The sequence below is a fragment of the Schistocerca serialis genome, chromosome 7 (assembly GCF_023864345.2).
Source record: "Schistocerca serialis cubense isolate TAMUIC-IGC-003099 chromosome 7, iqSchSeri2.2, whole genome shotgun sequence".
In the NCBI taxonomy this organism is placed as follows: Eukaryota; Metazoa; Arthropoda; class Insecta; order Orthoptera; family Acrididae; genus Schistocerca; species Schistocerca serialis.
In genome coordinates this window covers 217,882,406-217,903,056 of record NC_064644.1, presented here as the reverse complement: position 1 = coordinate 217,903,056, position 20,651 = coordinate 217,882,406, and the positions used below count along the sequence as shown (strand labels likewise).

At 41.3% G+C, this 20,651-nt stretch overlaps 1 protein-coding gene across 1 annotated transcript in view; it reads right to left on the bottom strand.

The window, feature by feature from the left end:
• Positions 1–20,651, bottom strand: part of LOC126412987 (myrosinase 1-like) — an 80,371-nt gene that overhangs the window by 15,076 nt on the left and 44,644 nt on the right. The window contains exons 6-9 of the mRNA XM_050082878.1: positions 16,814–16,908; positions 15,158–15,305; positions 8,440–8,475; positions 4,199–4,299 (exon numbers count right to left, since the gene is read on the bottom strand). Of these exons, the coding sequence (XP_049938835.1) occupies positions 4,199–4,299; positions 8,440–8,475; positions 15,158–15,305; positions 16,814–16,908 (380 nt within the window). The remainder of the gene's footprint in view (positions 1–4,198; positions 4,300–8,439; positions 8,476–15,157; positions 15,306–16,813; positions 16,909–20,651) is intronic.

The following is a 20,651-nucleotide window of genomic DNA, read 5'->3' as shown; positions in this document are numbered from 1 at the left end:
CTCCCGCTCCACTCTCAGGCGTTTCCTATGAATCGGTGCAGTCCACGCCCCGATCGCGGTCCAGGTGCAGTTTCCGTTCTCCCGCCGTCTGGGTGCTGTGTCCTGGGTCTTCTCGTTCAGGAGAGTCTGCCTGCACCGCTCTCGTTAGTCTTCCCTCCCCCGAAGTCAGTACACTCTGGGAAAAATCCTTTTTCTTCTTAATCAGGGTGACTGCGGGTTCCCACGCCTTGCTAACGATGTAACCGCTGTCATGATTCAGTTGTGGCTCCATTACTCTGATCTCTATGGCTTCTTTGATGACACAGTCCCAGTATTTGGAAGCCTGTGTCAGGACTTTGGTTTGGACATAATCCATGCTGTGGATTTCCGACAGGCAATGCTCAGCGATTGCCGACTTACTGGGCTGTTGCAGTCTAGTGTGCCGTTGATGTTCTCGGCATCGGTCCTCAGTGGTACGAATTGACTGGCCTATGTATATACTCCCGCATTGGCAAGGTATCTGATAAACCCCTGATTTACGTAGACCAAGGTTGTCCTTGTCACCACCAAGAAGGTTCTTGGTTTTGCTTGGAGGACGGAAGATGGTTTTCACTTGGTGTTTACGTAAACTGCGTCCAATTTTCCGGCTAAGGCCCCACAAAACGGAATAATAGCCAAGGCCGCCTCCTCCTAAGGTTCATCCTCAGTTTCCGCCGGTGCTGCAGGTGTGGGATGTACAGCCTTCTGAATTTGCCCTTCCTTGTAACCGTTCCTCCGAAACACGGTCTTCAGATGGTCCAATTCTTGTTGGAGATTGTCCCTGTCGGATATGGTGTGCGCTCTGTCTACAAGCGTTTTGAGCACGCCATTCTTTTGTGTCGGGTGGTGGCAGCTATCCGCATGTAGGTAGAAATCAGTGTGCCTCTTCTTCCTGTACACGCTGTGGCCCAGCTCATCTTCTAATCAAAACATCTAGGAAAGGTAGCATTCCATCCGTTTCGATCTCCATGGTGAACTTAATTCTCACGTGTCTGAAGCTGATGTGTGAGGAAGTCTGCCAGTTTATCTCTTCCATGTGGCCAGATAACGAAGGTATCGTCCACGTATCTAAAGAAACAGATGGGTTTTAGATGTGCTGATTCAAGAGCTTCCTCTTCGAAATGTTCCATGTACATATTTGCGACAACGGGTGAGAGTGGACTCCCCATGGCTACTCCTTCTGTCTGCTCGTAGTATTCACCGTCAAATAAGAAGTAAGTAGATGTCAGAAGATGTCTGAAAAGGTTGGTGGTCTCTTCGTCAAATTTTTGGTTGGTGAGTTCATAGGATTCTTGTAACGGAACTTTAGTGAATAGAGATACCACGTCGAAGATCAGATTCCTTAAGCACAAGGTTTCTGATGCGTCCCAGGAAATCTACGGAGTTACGGATATGGTGTGTACATCTCCCAACGTAAGGGCTAAGCAGTTATTTGAGGTGCTTGGCAAGAAGATACGTTGGGACATTAATATTGCTGACAATGGGACGTAATGGAATCGATTCCTTGTACACCTTCGGCAGTCCGTAAATTCTAGGAGGAACAGCAGCCCTCGGGCGTAGCTTCTTGGTAACCTCGTCAGGGAAGCCAGAATCCTTGAGAAGCGCCAGAGTCTTCCTCTCGACCCTCTTGGTAGGATCGGTGTCAATCTTGCGGTATGCGCTGTCACCCAGTAGGCCTGAGGGAGGAGCGGGAGGGGAATTGTCCTACATATACCTGGCGCCGACCCACCGCCGGTCATTACATCAGCGCCCTTATGATGGCAACGTGGTCGATTGCCAATATTGTGTCGTACGCACACTCATACCAGGCTGCTCACCCGAAATTTATTTCGTAACAAACATTATAAATAGCAAAGAAATATCTTAAATCTGTGATTACAATAATAATAATTAACACACATAAACTGCTTCTACGAGTTCGCTGTTAAAATTTATAGCCAGTCTTTCAACAAGTTGTTAGCTAGATGTTGCACTCAAGTTGGACTGAACTACCAGCCTAGTTTCAGATTTACTCTGTGACTCTCTTCCAGCTTTTGTCAGACATGCCTGCACTAGTGGAAATGCGGACAATGGCAACACCAAAACAAAAAATTTCAGGTATATGCCATTACGAATAGTACCTGATTCTTTCCCCAGCTGAAAGATCTTAAAACTGCCTACTTATCTCACTCCTTTTTCAGTTCTAAATATCTTACTATCCTGATTAAGACTGTCAGAAGCTATATAATTCATTCATATTTCATTACAGTAACGCAGTATTAATTTATTCATCAGCTTCCCTTTTGTGGTATGTTCCTACTGATTCTGTTGAATTTGAGACATAGGCATTCTCGAAACATTTCAATGCAAAGTGAATATTGAGTAATTGGTGAAATCATTGCCTATCAGTAGCTAAGACGAACACGCAACAAGTAACTGATTATATTTATAGCAGGGCAGTTGGAGGGAACAAACGTTTCCCGTTGACTATATCCGTGTCCCAATTTATGGCTCAAATGGCTCTGAGCACTATGGGACTTAACTTCTAAGGTCATCAGTCCCCTAGAACATAGAACTACTTAAACCTAACTAACCTAAGGACATCACAGACATCCATGCCCGAGGTAGTATTCGAACCTGCGACCGTAGCGGTCGCGCGGTTCCAGACTGTAGCGCCTGAAACCGCTCGGCCACTCCGGCCGGCGTCCCAATTTACAAACAATGCAGCATTGGAGGATGAGCATGAGAATGATAATTTGGATAATCTCTGCCTCTATTAGTGTCAATGAAGAGGACAGACGAGAGCAAAAAATACGCATTGAGCTTCTTGAGCTAATCTAGTGCTGAAGCTCGCGCATTCGTCAGCCGTGTCGTTTCTGGGAACCGAAACCCTTGAAAACAATTGCTCTCAACGTCGCTGAAGGCGTGGAACTTAAAGGCGACACTGATGATATTGAGTGCATTGTTTCGGAGCGTGTAGATGAATTTTTGAGACTAAAATGAGTATTTTGACCCTTCGTGATGAATTAGTGGTTTCATTTAGTTGAAGACTGTAAGCATAGAATCGTTTCGTTGACTATCGATAGTCGCCTCTCTGCCGAGCGCAGGGTAACAGTCGTGGCGTAGTTTTCGTGGAGCGTGGGCGGAGTGTTGTGTTGACGCCATGGCTGCAGCACATTTCGTAACAAAATGGTTCAAATGGCTCTGAGCACTATGGGACTCAACTGCTGAGGTCATTAGTCCCCTAGAACTTAGAACTAGTTAAACCTAACTAACCTAAGGACATCACAAACATCCATGCCCGAGGCAGGATTCGAACCTGCGACCGTAGCGGTCTTGCGGTTCCACACTGCAGCGCCTTTAACCGCACGGCCATTTCGGCCGGCCATTTCGTAACAAACATTATAATTATAAGTAATTGAAAATGTTTGCTACACAAGTTTTGCGTTTAATGTCAGTGTTCACGAAGCAGTATCATTGTTTATACACATGTTGATGTTTCTCGGTTTCGTGTGTCGTGTCGGGAGAACAACAGTCAACCGCGTCGCGACGGTTACAGAAAAATAATGGGGATCTGTATGATCCTAATTGCAAGTTCTAAGTGAAAGTAACACATATCGTTTTGACTTCCTCAATATCACGAGGGCAGGCACTTTCTCGTTCGCATATCGTACCCGAAATTTTATGGAGTATTCGCGTCGCAGTTCGGTCAGGCGTACGCTCGTGTTATACGTTACTGAATTGTTTAATACTGTTGGAATAACTGTGCCAATCGTCGACTGATAAAACATCCGTTGAACAGTGATTATTATGCGTTCTATGCACCGTGTTTCTGCTTTGGATGCCACCAATAAGACAGCAGCCTTGTACTTTACAACGAACATGTATTTTGAGGACTAATATTGATCACGTCCATTGTGGAATGATGTTAATTGTGAACAGTGCTGTGCCATCCTGTGCGAATGTTTAACAGAATACAGTGAATTCTGCCACACCAACTTGGTATTGTTGGAGTAAATGGCTCCTCTCCCTGCTAGACAATAGCTATAACAGAACACATCATAGCAGGTAATGCAGAGAGCAGCAAATCAACTGCCGTGGGAAGGACCAGGTACATGGAATTAGGCACACGGTCGTTAAATATCCAGCCCTGTTCTTGTGTCTAGGAAGTGTTGCATAGTCTCGAGTGCTAATGGCTAACTTTTATAAGTATTGCATATCGACCCCCTTTCCTCCTGGGCGTGTGACATTGTGATGTACGTTTCCAGGACTTGTAATCTTCGGTGATGAGGTGCCGATTTACTAGAAAACGGAAACAATGAATAACGTTTACAAACAGCGTATTTTGGATTGTTGTGTGACGTCAGACAGACTGTGTGCGCTACGGACCAAGGAATTCAAGTTGCAGCTATTCTAGTTTTCTGTTATGGAGTGCAGTGCAAAGATCCTGTGTTGGAGAGTTATTCTACTAATGCATGCTGCATCATCTGCGACATAGGCAGCACCTATGAGCAACGCGAGCAACTACAACCACACCATTGCTGCATTTCGCCTACCGGCCAGCAGATGGCAGTGCTGATCCGCTCACGCCAATGAGCAGTCAAGAACGTAAGGCATCGCAGCACTGCGATTTCTGGCGCTAGCGTAACTGACTGGCAATGCAGAATTTCATGCAAATAGTGTTACATGTTTACAGTGGAAGCAACTTGTAAAACTGACACGATAGTCTGTTAATGGGTACTAGATCACGAGGGAGACTTATTTAGATTATCTCAAGGAATGCATCTAGTGTTGATATAATACAGTGGAGGCAACTTATCGTATCGGCATTACACTTTGACACTGGTCAGTTAGTGCAGTAAAGTTAAATGTCATTTCCCAGATCTGCTGTAATAGTCCATGCAATATACTAATGTAATGCTGTATCAGCAGGGAATCTTTTGTCTAAATATAAGTGTACTTCTGTGACATTGATCCTTTGCGTGTCTTCTGTGTTTCTTAGCACGAAATACGGCGTTGGAGACATTGACTTATGGTTTTTTTGTGTAGTGTGCAGGAGGGTTAGTGTTATTTAGCCTTTATAACTTTTTCTCTCTTCCCACTTTTCCATTTTCATGCTTGTGTGATGTAAGTAATTCATTATGTCAGGTAATGAGATCAATTAAGCACAGATGGTCAGGAATGTAGGTGGAGATTCGTCAGGTGAAAGTAGTCCGATAGAGAGGAAGGTTCAAAATAGTAGTAGTACTAAAAATAGAGAGATTCTGGAATGGGAGACTGTAGTTTGTCGGTTGAGATGGGAAGCCCTGGAGCTGTATCGTCACCAATCGTGCCTGCATCCAGACGAGAGGAGTAACGTTCACAACAACGTAATGTTCACAACATTAATGAGTATGCTGAAGAAGGGATTCAAGGAAACTAATAGGCAGATTGACCGAACTAATAGGAAGATTGACCTAACTACTAAGCAAATGAAGAATGAACTTTCTGCTGCTACTGACAAAACTAACAGGCAGCTTGACCAAACCAGCGGCCAGAAGAAGCTAGTAAGCAAGTGGAGGATGACAACGATCGACTGAAGGCAACCATAATGAAAGTGGGGGACGAGTGTAAAAAAAAGATAGATATACGTCTCTATTAGATCAACATGTCTTAGAGCAGGCGAAACGTTTTGACGAGGCTGAAGCTATTCTATTTTCCTTTACCTTATAATTGTATATATGTTTTTCTGTAGTGGGCTGCACTGTAGGTAGGTTTGTAAGCGTTTACGATTTCTTTGTATGTACTATAATATTACACTTCTTGACATTTGTTCGCGTGTTATGGTATGGCTTTGCGGTAATCAGTCGACCGTGACACTAACCGTGGGACTGGGTATTCCACAACCCCCCCCCCCCCCCCCAAATCACCACCTCCAGAGGGGTTTCATATTTTGTTTGTTTTTTGTAATTCTCTAATAGCATTCTAAAACATTTTTGTGCGCCAATGGAAGCATAGAATATCGTAGACTATCGGTAGTCGCCTTTCTGCCGAGCAACAGTGGACAGTCGTGGCGTAGATTTCGCGGAGTGCGGGCGGAATGTTGTGTTGATGCTGTGGCTACAGCACGTATCTTAAAAGTTTGTGTGAGGTAATTGAAAATGTTTGCCACACAAGTTGTGCGTTTAATTTCAGTGTTCACGAAGCAGTATCAATGTTTATCCACGTGGTGATGTTTCTCGGTTTTGTGTGTCGTGTCGGGACAATAACAATGAACCTCGTCGCTACGGTAATGGAAAAATAATGTGAACCGGTATGATCCTAATTGCAAGTTCTAAGTGAAAGAAACACACATCGTTTTGACTGGCTCAATATCACGAGCGCAGGTACTTTCTCGTTCGCAAATCGTACCCCAAATTTTATGGAGCATCTGCTTCGTGTTTCGGTCGCGCGCACGCTCGTGTTATAAATTATTGAATTGTTTAGTACTGTTGGAAGAACTGAGCCAATCGTCGACTGATAAAACATCCGTTGAACAGTGATTATTATGCGTTCTTGCACCGTATTTTTGCTTTGGATGCCATCATTTAGGGAGCAACCTTGTACATTACAACGAACATGTACTTTGAGTACTAATACTGCTCACGTGCATTGTGGAATGATGTTAACTGTGAACAGTGCAGCCCCACCCTGTGCGAGTGTTTAAGAGAATAGTCATCTCTGCCAGATCAAATTGGTATTTTTGGTGTAAATGGCTCCTTTCCCTACTAGACAATTATTATTACAGAACACATCATACCAGGCAATGCACAGAGCAGCAGATTAACTGCCGCAGGAAGGACCAGGTACGTGGGTTTAGGCACACGGTCGGTAAATATCCAGCCCTGTTCCTGCGTCTAGGAAGTGTTGTACATTATCGAATGCTAAAGGCTAGCTTTTATAAGTACTGCATATTCACCCACTTTCCTCCCTGGTGTGTTACAAGACGAATTGACAGTTTTACAAGTTGTGTTCCTATTTTCGCAAATGGCCAAATGTAGAGAGCAGCCACAACCCTAAAATGAAGCTATTTTAAACGGAAGGCTCTACGACCAGCTTTCTACAACTCAAGATTACCATTGCTTACCACTTATTTTACTTGTAAGACTTGCTCGAAGGATAGAAATCGAGCAAAAGTATATTAAAATTGTCAAATTTTTCAGTTTTACCGCCTATTAACGTCATTGTTCTGTGAACCTCGACATCTGTGTACAGTGTTTCAAGGTTAACAAAATCAAAGTCTTGAGACGCACAAGTCGCTCAGGGAAGCACCATCGTTTGACCAACACCGTCTAGAAGTAAAGTTACAACGTGCATCATAGGTATTACTCGAAAACATACTGGAACAATATGCACACTTGACTATGGTAAAATATGAGCATACTACGCCACTTTTGGAGAAAGCGTGCTGCGATAGTGTGGCAGCAAAAGCCGCAGTAGTAACATTATGCAATCATTTCCACGATCTTTCCATTAGGTTTACTCATCTTACTGAAGCTGTACATTTCATATTCGATGAGGAATACAGTAGAAGATGATACAATAACATCTCTTTTGGAAAATATGACTCTGTAAGAACTTCATCTGTGAACACATATTGCTTCAAAGAAATGTTTCGGGTTTTTTCTTATAACACTTCCTTATTACTGTTCTGAATTTGCTAGTAATAATTATTTGTTACATGGTGTCGTTCCTTCTGTTGAAGGGTTTAATTTAGTTAACTTTAAACTTTGATTTATGCAAATGTAAAATTCTACAAATAAAAAATCATGATTGGTAGTAGAGAGACACATCTATAGCATTTACTGTTCTAGGGAAGTGCTTCTGTTCACTGAAGACACTTCCATGACATCTTCGTGAAAGAAACTGTGAACAGTTGGTTATAAAAGAATCGCGAGTATTTACATAGACAATATAAAAAGCTAGCTGTAACCATGTACCAATAAGGTGAAAAATTCCCCAGTGGCCTATGATATTAGAGGAACGCATACAATCTTATGTAAACGGTTATAGTTTCCTTTTCATTAAATGCAACGGAATGATAGTATTACTTACTTCTACAATTGAGAACTCTGATATTTTCCACATCTGCGCGTGTTCCATTTACCTTATCTCATCCTCTGCAAAATTAGTAGTATCACAGGGAGTGCCATAGTATGACATAAATAAATCTGCGATTTGAGCTGTCCATGGCATTTAAATTAACATGAAATTACATTAGCTTTGGATTATGATTGATGTCGATAACACCACAGTTGATTCGCTTTCCAAATGTGAAAACTAACCAAGTAGAGAAACTGTATGAGAAGAAGCCTCAGCTCGAGAAGGTAATTTCAGTAACTTACGCCACTACTGACGGCAGTTGTGCCCGAGTCGTGGGCTCTCGAGGGCGAGGTGGCGTTCGCTCCATTCATAACGTAGTACGTTCTGTAGTGATCAGCCCGAAGAAGTCGGCTGATCCTGCAACAGTTAATCAAGTGTGACACCATCGCTTGGTTTAATATCAAGCTGTTGGAATAAGCAATTAGTACGTCAAGACGAAAGGTTTTGATGCAGTGATGCTGAATATCGATAAATAATTGTAGGGGTCCCACTCTCCTAGGCAGGAAACCCCTGCTGTATTGCCAGGCACCTGTGTGGTGTCGCTAGACTCCATGAAATAGAATTAAATTTTATGTTATTTATTCCTCCGTACACAACTCGTTGCCATATCTTCCTAGCCATATCTTCGGCAGTTGGTGGTTTAGAAAGCCGGCGAAGCATCTGCTGAACGCAGTGGCTGCTCCAGGCTGCCGTAGTTCAGGCCGGTGACTTCAAGGAGGAGGTTGCCGCTCATGGTGCGAAAGGCTTGCCCGTCGGAAGTTCTGTTCAGAGATGGCGGAGACCACAGCGTGTCTCACGCGGTGATCTGTTAGTACTCCATTCCTTGGTGCTCATTGCTCCGAATCTCCCGTCAGACAGGTCGCAATGTCAGATCCCGTGAGATCGTGCTGATTACTGATCCTCGCTCACAGTTCGGTGGGCTGTATGCCCCAAGCGAATGCTGGAGCTTTGAACAGTTCGTGCTACAGCCTGGCCACGGAGTTACAAAATTCGGTTAATGGACTGGACTGATCAGAATCCCGAAGGAAACCAAATGGCGTATCATTTTGATGAGTTAGTCAAACTCTCTCCTGGCCCCAGTGTCTAAAATCAGTACTTTGGTTTCGGCTCGTGAGAATGGTCTGCCATTCCTCTACAGATATTCAAAGGCATCATCAAACACGTCCCCAGCAGAGTGTAAACCGTGTTGAAAGGGAACGATGGACAGACCCCATTATGCACTAAGTGTCCAGATATTTACGATCAGATAGTTTACATTATATAAGGCATTACAGTTCTGATTAGAAGCAACTTTTTCCTTTACCTAAGTTACCCTTAATGTTAGTATTGTACAATATCCATTTCACTGAACGATTCTCGTTAACTAACGTCAGATACTATTAATAAAAGTCCAACTAGATAGTAAACTATAAACTGTCTTCAGTTACATAGTTAAAATCATCCATGGCCACATCTAAATCAAATAAAATTCGTCTAAGAGCGTAAAATAAATTTTCAAGTGGTGATTGTCATCTCTAGTGTTATGATCTAAGAAATTGCTCCGATATCAGCAACATTGCTCGCAGTGTTGTCATATTTGCCATCAGAACACGGCTATAGGCAATGTCTAAATTAACTAATTATATGTCAGAAGCAAATATGAAACTGTTCTGGAGGATGAACAGAGAGCTGAAGGGGCTATTTATCTACAGCAAGGAAGATCGTAACGTATGGAAATTGAGATGCAAAGACTAACACGAGGGTCGCTCAATAAGTAATGCCGCACATTTTTTCAAGCCATTAATATACATAGACAAATGTACATGTTGGTGCTTCACATTTGATGTTTGGTCTGATCGCCGGTCAATGGAACGGTTCTGGCAGATGTCAGAGCCGTAGTACACCGTTAAAATGGCGTCTAAATACGACTCACTTTACAAACAGCGGCGTGTTATCGAATTCTTGTGTGCAGAAAAAGAAACTGTGGTGAACATCCATACACGTTTGCGTGCAGTGTATGGCGATGCTGCAGTTAATAATGCTGTTGGGCGATGGGTAAAGACAGATACAGCCTCAAAAATGCAGAAACAGAGCTCCACGATCAGCCACGCTCGGGACCTTCTGTCACACGCTGAATCGTGCCGACCGGCGCATCAAAACCCGGCAGTTGGCTCTACACTTGTCAGTCAGTATTGGAAATGCGTTTGCAGTTATAGTGACTCTCGTGTATTAAAAGAGGTGTTTACGTTGAGTTCCACGAATGCTCACAGCGGACCACAAGATTCAAAGAAAGGACATTTCTTATGAGTTGTCGGAGCGTTTTGGGAACGATGGAGAGGCCTTTCTCTCATGAATCGTTTCTGGGGATGCAGAAGCGCCACTTTGCGCCGAAAACAAATAGACAGACCATGGAGTGGCTTCATCCTTATTCACCACAATAGAAGAAATTCAAGATATACCCCTCGGAAAAGTTATTGTGGCGGTCATTTGGGATTGTGGTGGCGTCATTCTCGTGGATGTTATGCCAAGAGGGTCAACCATCAATTCAGAGGCATACGTGAAGACTCTGAATAAACCCAAGAACCGTTTCCGCTGCGTTCGATTGGACAAGAATCCAGCAGAAATCTTGGTCCAACATGATAATGTAAGCCCACATACAAATCTGAGAACCAGGGGACAAATCGCCATTGGACATCATTGCCTCATCCACCCTACAGTCCAAACCTGGCATCCTTGGACTTCCATGTCTTTCAGCCGCTTAAGGATTCTCTATGGGAAAGGTAATTTGAAGATGACGAGAGTGGCAGTCATGCAGTGAAAACATGGCTACCTACAGGACAAGAGCTTTTACCAGCAAGGAATACATCCTCCTCCACAATGTTGGTGTATGCCCATCGAACGTGATGCAAAAAAATTGTTCAAATGGCTCTGAGCACTATGCGACTTGGAACTAATTAAACCTAACTAACCTAAGGACATCACACACATCCATGCCCGAGGCAGGATTCGAACCTGCGACCGTATCGGTCACGCGGTTCCAGGCTGAAGCGCCTTTATCCGCACGGTCACACCGGCCGGCGAACGTGATGCAGACAACATAGAAAAATAGGACACGCACAAGGCATGTTGCGCACAAGGCATGTTGATGTATGTTGTCACCAAATTCTGACTCCTAACAATAAATATGTTCTGAGGAAAATAATAAGGGATATTATTTATTGAACGACCTTCGTAAATATGTTTGAGTGATCCACACATCATTTGATCTCATTCTTGACAAAAGCGGACATTTTTTTGGGGCGGGGCCAATTTCTTCATCTCGGAGTAGCACTTGGAACCTAAGTCCTCGGTTATTTGCTAGATGCATTCCAGTCTCTGTCTTCCTGTACAGCTTTTGCCCTCTACAGCTTCCTCTGGTACCAAGGAAGTCATTCCCTGATGTCTTAACATACATTCTGTAATCCTGTCCCTTCTCCTTGTCAACGTATTCCACACATTCCCTTACTCTTCGATTCTGCACAGAACCTCTTCATTCCTTACCTTATCACTCCACCCAATTTTCAACATTTGCCTGCAGCACCACATCTGAAATGTGTCGATTCCCCACTGTTCCGGTTTTCCGACAGTTCATATTTCACTACCATACAGTACCGTGCTCCAGACGCACATTCTCAAAAATTTCTTCCTCAAATCAATGCCGATGGCCTCTCTTGGCCATGAATGTCCTTTTTTCCCAGGGCTATTTGATATCCTCCTTGCTCCGTCCACCATTGTTATTTTGCTGCGTAGGCAGCAGAACTCCTTACCTTCATCTTCTTCGTGACTGTCAATCCTGATGTTAAGTTTCTCACTTTTCTCATTTCTGCTACTTCTAATTACTTTCGTCGTTCTTCGGTTTACTCTCAATCCACTTTATGTACTCATTAGACTATTAATTCCATTCAGCAGGTCTTGTAATTTTTCTTCACTTAAACTCAAGATAGCAATGTCATCAGCGAATCGTGTAATTGATGTCCTGTCACCATGAATTATAAATCCATTCCTGAACCTTTCTCTTATTTCTATCATTGCTTCTTCGAAATTCAGATTGAACAGTGTTCCACCGTTTTTAATTCGAGCGCTTCGTTCTTGGTTGTCCACTCATATTATTCTCTCTTTGCTCTTCTACTTATTGTATATTACCCTCCTTTCCTTGCAGCTTATCGCTATTTTTCTCAAAATTTCGAATATCTTGCACAATTTTAAGTTGTGGAACGCTTTTTCCAATTTGACGAATCCTGTGAACATGTTTTCAATTTTCATTAGTCTTGCTTCCATTATGATCCACAACGTCAGAATTGCCTATCTGGTGCCTTTGCGCCTTCTAAAGCCAAACTGATCGTCATGTAGCACGTCCTCATTTTCTTTTCCATTCCTCTGTATTTTATTCTTGTCATCAACTTAGATGCATATGCTGTTAAGCATTTTGTGCGGTAATTCTCGCACCTGTCACCACTTACAGTCTTCAGAATTATGTGGGTGATATTTTTCCGAAAGTCAGATGGTACCCCTGTATGTCCCGAGACTCATACATTCCACTTACCAACGTGAATAGACATTTTGTTGCAACTTACCCCAATGATTTTAGAAATTCTGATGGAATTCTTTCCATCCATGCTGTCTTATTTGATCTTAAGTCCTTCGAAGTTCTCTTAAAATCTTATTCCAATAGCGGATCTCCTATCTCCTCAAAATCGACTCCAGACGAATCGTCCCCTCATAGACGCCTTCAATGTACTCCCTCCTCGGCATTTAACAGTGGGATTACAGGTGCACTCTTAATGTTAAACTAAACTCTGTCCGAATAGGCATTGGAAGGCCCAACGGTACCGATCAGCCGCCGTGTCATCCTCAGCCCACAGGCTTCACTGGATGCGGATGTGGAGGGGCATGTGGTCACCACACCGCTCTTCCCTGTGTCACTTTAGAAGACCGGAGCCACTACTTCTCAATCAAGTAGCTCCTCAGTTTGCCTCACAAGGGCTGAGTGCAGCCCGCTTGCCAACAGCGCTCGGCAGACCGGATGGTCACCCATGCAAGTGCTAGCCCACCACGACGTGCTTTATATGTCATCGAAGTTTGTTTTGATTTTCCTCTATGCTGAGTCAGTCCTTCCGAGAACATTTCTTTATCGAGTTCTTCAGATTTTTTCATGCAGCCACTTCGTCTTAGCTTCGCTGGACTTCCTATTTATCCCATTCTTCAGCGACTTAAATTTCCGGGTTTCTGAATGTCCCTCAACATTTTTATACTTCCTTCTTTCACGACCTACTGGAGTATTTCTTGTGTTAGCGATGGTTTCTTCTCTGTTACAATCTTTTTACTCACGTTTTCCGTTCCACCTTCTGTGACTGCCCTTTCTAGAGATGTCCACTCTTCTTCAAATGTAATGCGTACTGAGCTATTCCTTATTTCTTTATCTATAGTCTAAGAGAACTTCAAGCGTGTCTCGTCATTTCTGGGCACTACGAATCCAACTTCTATTCATATTGTTTCTTCCTGATTAATATCATGAATTTCAGTCTGCTCTTCATCACTACAACATTGTGATCTGAGCCTTAAATCCAGTATCTGATTTTGGAATCTCTGCCTGACCATGATGTAATCTAATTGAAATCTTCCCGTACCACCAGGTCTTATCCAAGAATACCTCCTGCTCTTGTGGTTCTTGAACAGTGTGTTCCCTATTACCAGCTGAAACTTGTTACAGAACTTCATTAGTTTTTTTCTCCCTCATTCCTTGTCCCAAGCCCATGTTCTCCTGTAACCTTTTTTCCTATTCCTTCCCCTACAACTGCATTTCAGTCCCTCATAACTATTACATTTTCATCTCCCTTTACATTCTGCATTACCGTTTCAATACTCTCATATACTTTCTCTATCTCTTCATCTTCAGCTTTGGACGCCGGAATTTATACCTGAACTATCGTTGTCGGTGTAGGTTCCCTTTGGATTCTGATAAGAACAACCCTATCACTGAAATTTTCACTGTAACACACTCTTCACCCTACCTTCCTATTCATACAGAATCCTACTCCCGTTATATCATTTTCTGTTGCTGTTGATATTACCCTACCACATTAATGCATCTGATATTCCACACCTCGACCCGTAGAACGAATCGTTTTCTTGATTATTCTGTCTTTTTCTCATGGTAACCTCGCCCTTGACAGTTCCCTTCCGGAAATCTGAATGGGGGCTATTCCGGAAACATTTGCCAATTGAGAGATTAACATGACACTTTTTCAATTACAGGCCACGTGTCCTGTGGATACACTTTATGTGTCTTTAATCCAGTCATTTCCATTGCGTTCAGCATCCTCATACCATGGATCTCTGCTGATGCTTAGAACTTTAGAGGCAAGAGAATGCCCTAAACCTCTGTCCGCTCCCCCACCCTCTTTGACAATGCCGCTTGCAGAAAGAGGGTGACTTCTTATGCCGGAAGTCTTCGGCCGCCAGTGCTGATTATTAATCAAAATTTAAGCAGGTACGGGTTTCGTACTCCGGACCGAGGACGTTTTGATTACTAATCAAACAAGCTGCCCCGCTAAAACGACGTGTCGTAAGAAAGAGTATTGGCTATTCTTAAAATACCCTCTTGTTTCGCCAAAATTGGACAGTTATGCCTAGAAGAAGACACCGACCTTTCGCGTCGAGAGCCCAAGATCTATATTGTTAAGTCCTATTCAGTATCTGAATTACTTGCATCAACCTCCATCCGAAAAGCAAATTCAAAAACAGAGCTTAAAAAGTAACTCCTTGCGTCTTCTATGATTTATAACAAATTCAGAACTTGGCAACCAATCTGAAGATTACCCTCACTTAATGAGTGGAATTAGTTATAGATGAAATTGTACTGGACTTGTGCTTGTTTCATCTCAACATACAAGCCTAGCTTTCTCCTCTACGTTATAATCTGTGGCGTGAAGTTATTTGCTGAAATTAAAGTTACTAAAATGAAAATTGCTTCATTAGACTGCCACGCATAGATCTGGGAAAAGATATATCATATCCGCACCTCTGATGTATTCTACTTCCTCCTGCGTGAAACTCGGCAACCTCGAACGAGGTCGGCCCTCCTCCTCACTGTTGGCATCTACTCTCTCACGCATCACTGCCGGGTAGTCGCCCTCTTGACTGAAGATGGGATGAGCATAGAGTCCTGCCTGAAAAATGGAAAATTTTTCCCTTGATAAACAACGTCACTTTTAGAATGTGAATGGTGGAAGAACGGTAGATAGGGCTATATAAGAGAAATAAGCTTGAAGACAAAATTATAGAAAGGGCAAAGGAAGTAAATGAAGTTGAGATTGGAGACAAAGTACTGTGAGAAAAGCTAGACAGATCACGAATTTTCTAAATCGAAACAAAGTATCTGATGTCGACATTCCTCTGAATTATTGAGATTCTTCGGAGTCGCAGAAATAACAAAACTATTCTCCTGGTATGCAAGATACAGGAGACAGACGAAATGCTTCCAGGCTTCAAGAAGAATGTAATAATTCCCAACTCAAAAAATACTTGTCGTGCGGGTGCGAATATCGAATCATTAATGAACAGTCCAAAACATGTATTTGTACAGGAACGGAAAAACTGGTAGGTGACATGAGGGTAGTTTGCGTTCTGGAAAATGAAGGAGAAAGCTTTTGAGAATGTTGATTTAAATAAGCGCAATTAAATTCAGATGGTAATGGGGATGCAGTACAGGGTGCGAAACGCTATTTCCAACTTGTGTAGAACCTTCACCACAGTCGCACTGAAGGACACAGTCGTTGAGAAGTACACGAGAGTATGTTGCAGCTTATCCCCTGCGTAAATTTAATAAGCAACACTGGAAACCAAAGGGCAGCTGGAAATGGGTTCATGGAGTTCATGGAGAAGAAACCAAGGCTCTGATGTTTGTCGATGATATTGTAAATCCGTGAGAGATAGCAAAGGACTTGGAAGAGCAGGTGCACGGATTGGATTGTAGATGGAAAAGAGGTCACAAGATGAACAACAACAACACAAAGGAAAACAAATTCTCTCGAATTAATGCAGTGGATGCGGAGAGAATTAGATACGGAAATGTGTCACCAAATTTGCAGAGGCGTTTTGCATAAGGAATTCCCTTCTGAACGTTTCTTACTAGAGGTTAGCATTGTACGGAATGAAATTTGAACAGCAAGCAATTCAAACGAGAACAGAATAGTTTTAAATATGTGGTTCTATATAAGGATACTTCAGATTAGATCAGAAGATCAAATTACTAATGTTGAGGTACTTAATCGACTTCGGCAAATAAGAAACTTCTGACATAACCTGAATAAAAGAATAGATGGATAGACAGGTAGGACACATCCTTCGTTGTCTATAACCATCAGTAGTTTGGCTTTGATGAGAAGTAGAATCTCAAGAACAGTAGAGGGAGAAGAATATGTGAAACTGCCTCAAAAGATTTAGGTTGCGGTAGTTGTTCAGAAATGAAGAGGTCTGCACGGTATCGGCTAGCGTGAAAAGGTGGATCAATCCAGTTTTCGGTCATCAGACCACAAGAACAAAAGAAAACGATTTAACTGTTACACAAACGATACAACATAGTAGGCGTCATTCATATTGCAGTGTTTAAAACCAATGAGAGTTACAGTTACATCCTATTCTGAAACAAGATATAAAAGTTCTTTATTGTATTCACCTCAAATTGCTGGTATCTCTCGGCAGCTTCAGTGTCTTCTGTCGAATTCGTAAGCGGCTCGCTTCCTTGGATATTCAATGTAATTCCAACACTGCCTGAAATGCGGAAAGAACATTGCCTGGCCGTTTCACATAATATTTGAATGAATGTACAATAAAAATGATACGACTTGATGTATTCTTCACAAGATGTATATTGACTAAAGAAATATTCCATTAGCTACAGTAACATCGTTTGACAAACTATTGTGATCACATGATGCACTATCCAAATTGTCCAAATTCTTATATGTTTTTATGATGCTTCTTTGCGTTTTTAGCGGTACATAGACCAGAAATAATATCACAAGATAATGATTAACGAAATTATGCTTAGAACAATAGGTTCCCTGTCCACCAAATGATAAGTTTGCATGATTATTGTAAAGTTTATGCAACCAACGTCTTATTAATGTGTGTGGGTGATATGAAATGATAAATTCCTTTCTTATGTTGCAATGTGTAGACTGTAAACCTTCATCAACGATTTCACTACAAGCCACTTGCCATGCGTTGTTTTGTCTTATTATTCATAATGTTACTGAACTGTACGATCCTGAATGTGTTCCTCCGCATGTATGGAGCTGATGCTAATGTGAAGGCTGATAAGTGTTCAGATCAAAAAGAGGAATGGATAAGGACAGGGAAAATCTATGAGGGAGTAATGCAAAGGCCAAGATGGTGGCCTGTCTTCTCACAAAGGCCTGAAGCATAAATCGATTTAATAGCTCAGTGAATCAAAAGTGATAACTGAATCATAAATTTCATAGTTGAAATTGTTTCAAAATGTCTTACACCCATCTCAGATTAGGAAATCCCATACGTTCCATACATCATTGTTCCAATCATAAACATAATAATGACCTTTCCATATGTGGTTTCACTGAGTAAGATGATGACACAATTTGGCCCATGTCAAAGATAAATAAATTATTTTTCAGTGAGCAGGAGTAAAAGAGCATTCAGGGCGTTCCCTAACTCTTGGTTTCGTGGTTTCTGTAGTCACTCCAACTGACAGCTGGAACACGGGTTCTAATTAGTGTTTCCATCCTTGAAGATCTGAGCTAGTATTAAGCCATTAATAATCTAAGGTCGAAAAGAAGCTAAGCTGTATTCGACCTTTATTGACAGCATTTTAATTTCGTCATTGCAGCTACAAGTGTTCGTTTTTGTCACCATACGCGTTTCGTTTTATTGAAATAAAGCATTGTCAATACTCTGTAACAAAAGATATTTCAAATTTGACTTCCTTTCTAGATCTAAAACCATTTCGTTACAAAAATGTTGATTTTTACTTACAGTATTTCATGTCTGGCTTTTCTCTTACATCAGTAAACGCTGTCTGCCTGCATATTTTTGGGTATTTCTTCGTTTGGCGCTGTTGAATCTGGCCTACTCCCGTATGGCACAGCAAAACTACGCATTTTTTTAAAAAAATTTAACACAACACAACATAGCACTACTACTGTTTACTTCAGACTTCAGGTGAGATATTTATCGTGTGTTTTGTGTAGTGTTACCAACTATAACACAAGGTTTTCTTCAGCCTAAAATTGTTCTTTTCCAGCAGTTCAGAATTTTCATTTAGTTATTTTACTATGTATTTATTGCATGTGTAAGGAAAACTAAAGATTGTTGTAGGAGTATGTAGCTTTGAGGTCTGTTGGGTGGGAGGGGGCGGAGGGGAGAGATAGGAGGCAGAGATGAGTGAACAGTAAGTACAAAATAGTGAGATGGAGAGTGAGTTGAAGGAAAAGGGTGACGAACTGTATGTAAAATGAAAGGGACATGGATTGGGAGGGGGGGGGGGGCAAGGAGATTGATGATATGAGACAGTGAGTTACAGGAAAAAAGGTATTAAATTCTTTTTTCCCAATGTGTTGTTTATACAGTGCCTTGTTCCGAATATATATTTCGTCATTGAGTAATTTGTTGTTGTTTGTTAATGCCTTATGTGTGTGTAAGTTGTCTTGGGAGGGGAGGAGATGGAATGTCTGTCTTTATTGAGTTTTATGATGATTATATCTTTTTCTATACAATATGTTGTGTGGTATTCTTTTGTATGGTGGTCTGCAAATGTTGAATGGCTTGTACTGTATTTCCATGCACTGATGTGCTCTTACATCTTTTGTCAAATGTTTTGCCAATCACCAGCATGTAGATTCATTACACAGTCCCTGCAACTGAGCTGATACATCCTGGTTTATCTTTGTAATTGCCTCGTTTTGATTTTAGTTTAAGGACTGGGTTTCTAGTAAGCTGTTTGCTTTGTATGCAATATTTATGGCCTAATTTTTTGGTTATATTACCTAATATGTATATTTATTTTTTGTGTTAGTTTATTGTATGCAATTTTCTCAAGATTGTGCTGCTTGTATGTGTTTCTGTGATTTGTTTGTTTATCATTTGTGTCTTTACTTTAATGCTAATGTTACTTACCAGTTCTTCTTCTTTGTATCTATTTTTAGTTATATCTGTTCAATAGAGGCAAGCGCTGTTTGATAATTAGAAATCTTTAGCGAAATTTTATTAAGTCTGTTGAAACTTATATCTTATGCAGCTGTTTTGTGTTTCTGTAAGTGGTTTCAGGTTTCCTTATTGTGTCCCCTGTTGTGGGTTTTCTTTATATGTCAAGGGTGTGGTTGTGATTGCCTTTCTATGGTTGTGTCTAGAAAGTAGATTGTGTTCCTTTTTCTTCTTTTGTTGCGAAGATTATGTTCGTGTGTACTGCATTTGTGTAATTGTTTTATTTTGTTTTGAAATTCATCTACCATGGATATTATGTCATTTATGTGCCTGTACCAGTAGTTGAGGTAGCTTTTATCTATGATCAGTTTTTCTCTGCGATTACTTTCTCTATGTGGTTAATGAGTATATTGTTTAGTGTTCCTGAAATAGGTGAACACATGGTTAAACTTTGTTTCCTGTATGTAGTATTCCTAACTTAACACAAAATTATTTTGTAACAATAGTGTGGTTGTAACAATTTTATTCTGTTCATTGTATAACTCTTTGTGGGCTTCCACATTTTCTTCAATTAGTATACTGGTTCCCTTTTAATGGGGAGCAAACTTCCTCTGTATGGGACTTTTACAACACTTCTTCTGTTAGCTGACTTGTATGTCCTATCGCCTCATCATTTCCTGTTTTGTATTAATGGGTGAACTGTGATAGCATCTGTTGTCCTTGTAGGTATGTGGGAGCTGCCTCAAAATTTGCTATTTGACATACAGGAATATTTCCCTAATGGAATGTCCACTGGCATCTCATGTTGTTTGGCTGAGAATTTTTTTATTCAAGTCTCTCTTTATCCTTGTCTAAAAGTTTTCCTATGTTCTCGAGTTTGTTACTAAAATATACTTGAAATTTTTAAGTTGTGATTCATTTTAACTTTTTATGTTGGTTTTGGTGAAAAACTCCTGTGTGTTTCCTATATATTCTTCTGTTTCTATCAGCACAACAATTCTGCTTTTGTCAGATATTGCTGTAACAACATTTTTTGCTTACAGTTTCCTTCTTAGACTTTTTTAGTTTTGTGTGTATTGTCTTCTTTTTTAATCTGTGTTGCTATGTTTTTAATTTCTTCTTTTATTAATTCTCATGTTAGTTCTGTGTTGACATTATTGTATTTTTTTCTTCTGTGGTGAGAGTATATTCAGGTCCTATAACGAGAGATAATTTTTTTATAATTTACTGATGAGCCCACATTGTGTTTTAAACTCTATTCTCAGAGCTGCTGTCCATTTCAGGTTTATATCTGTCAAATTGTCATCCCTTGGACAGAAATAGTGTATATGTAC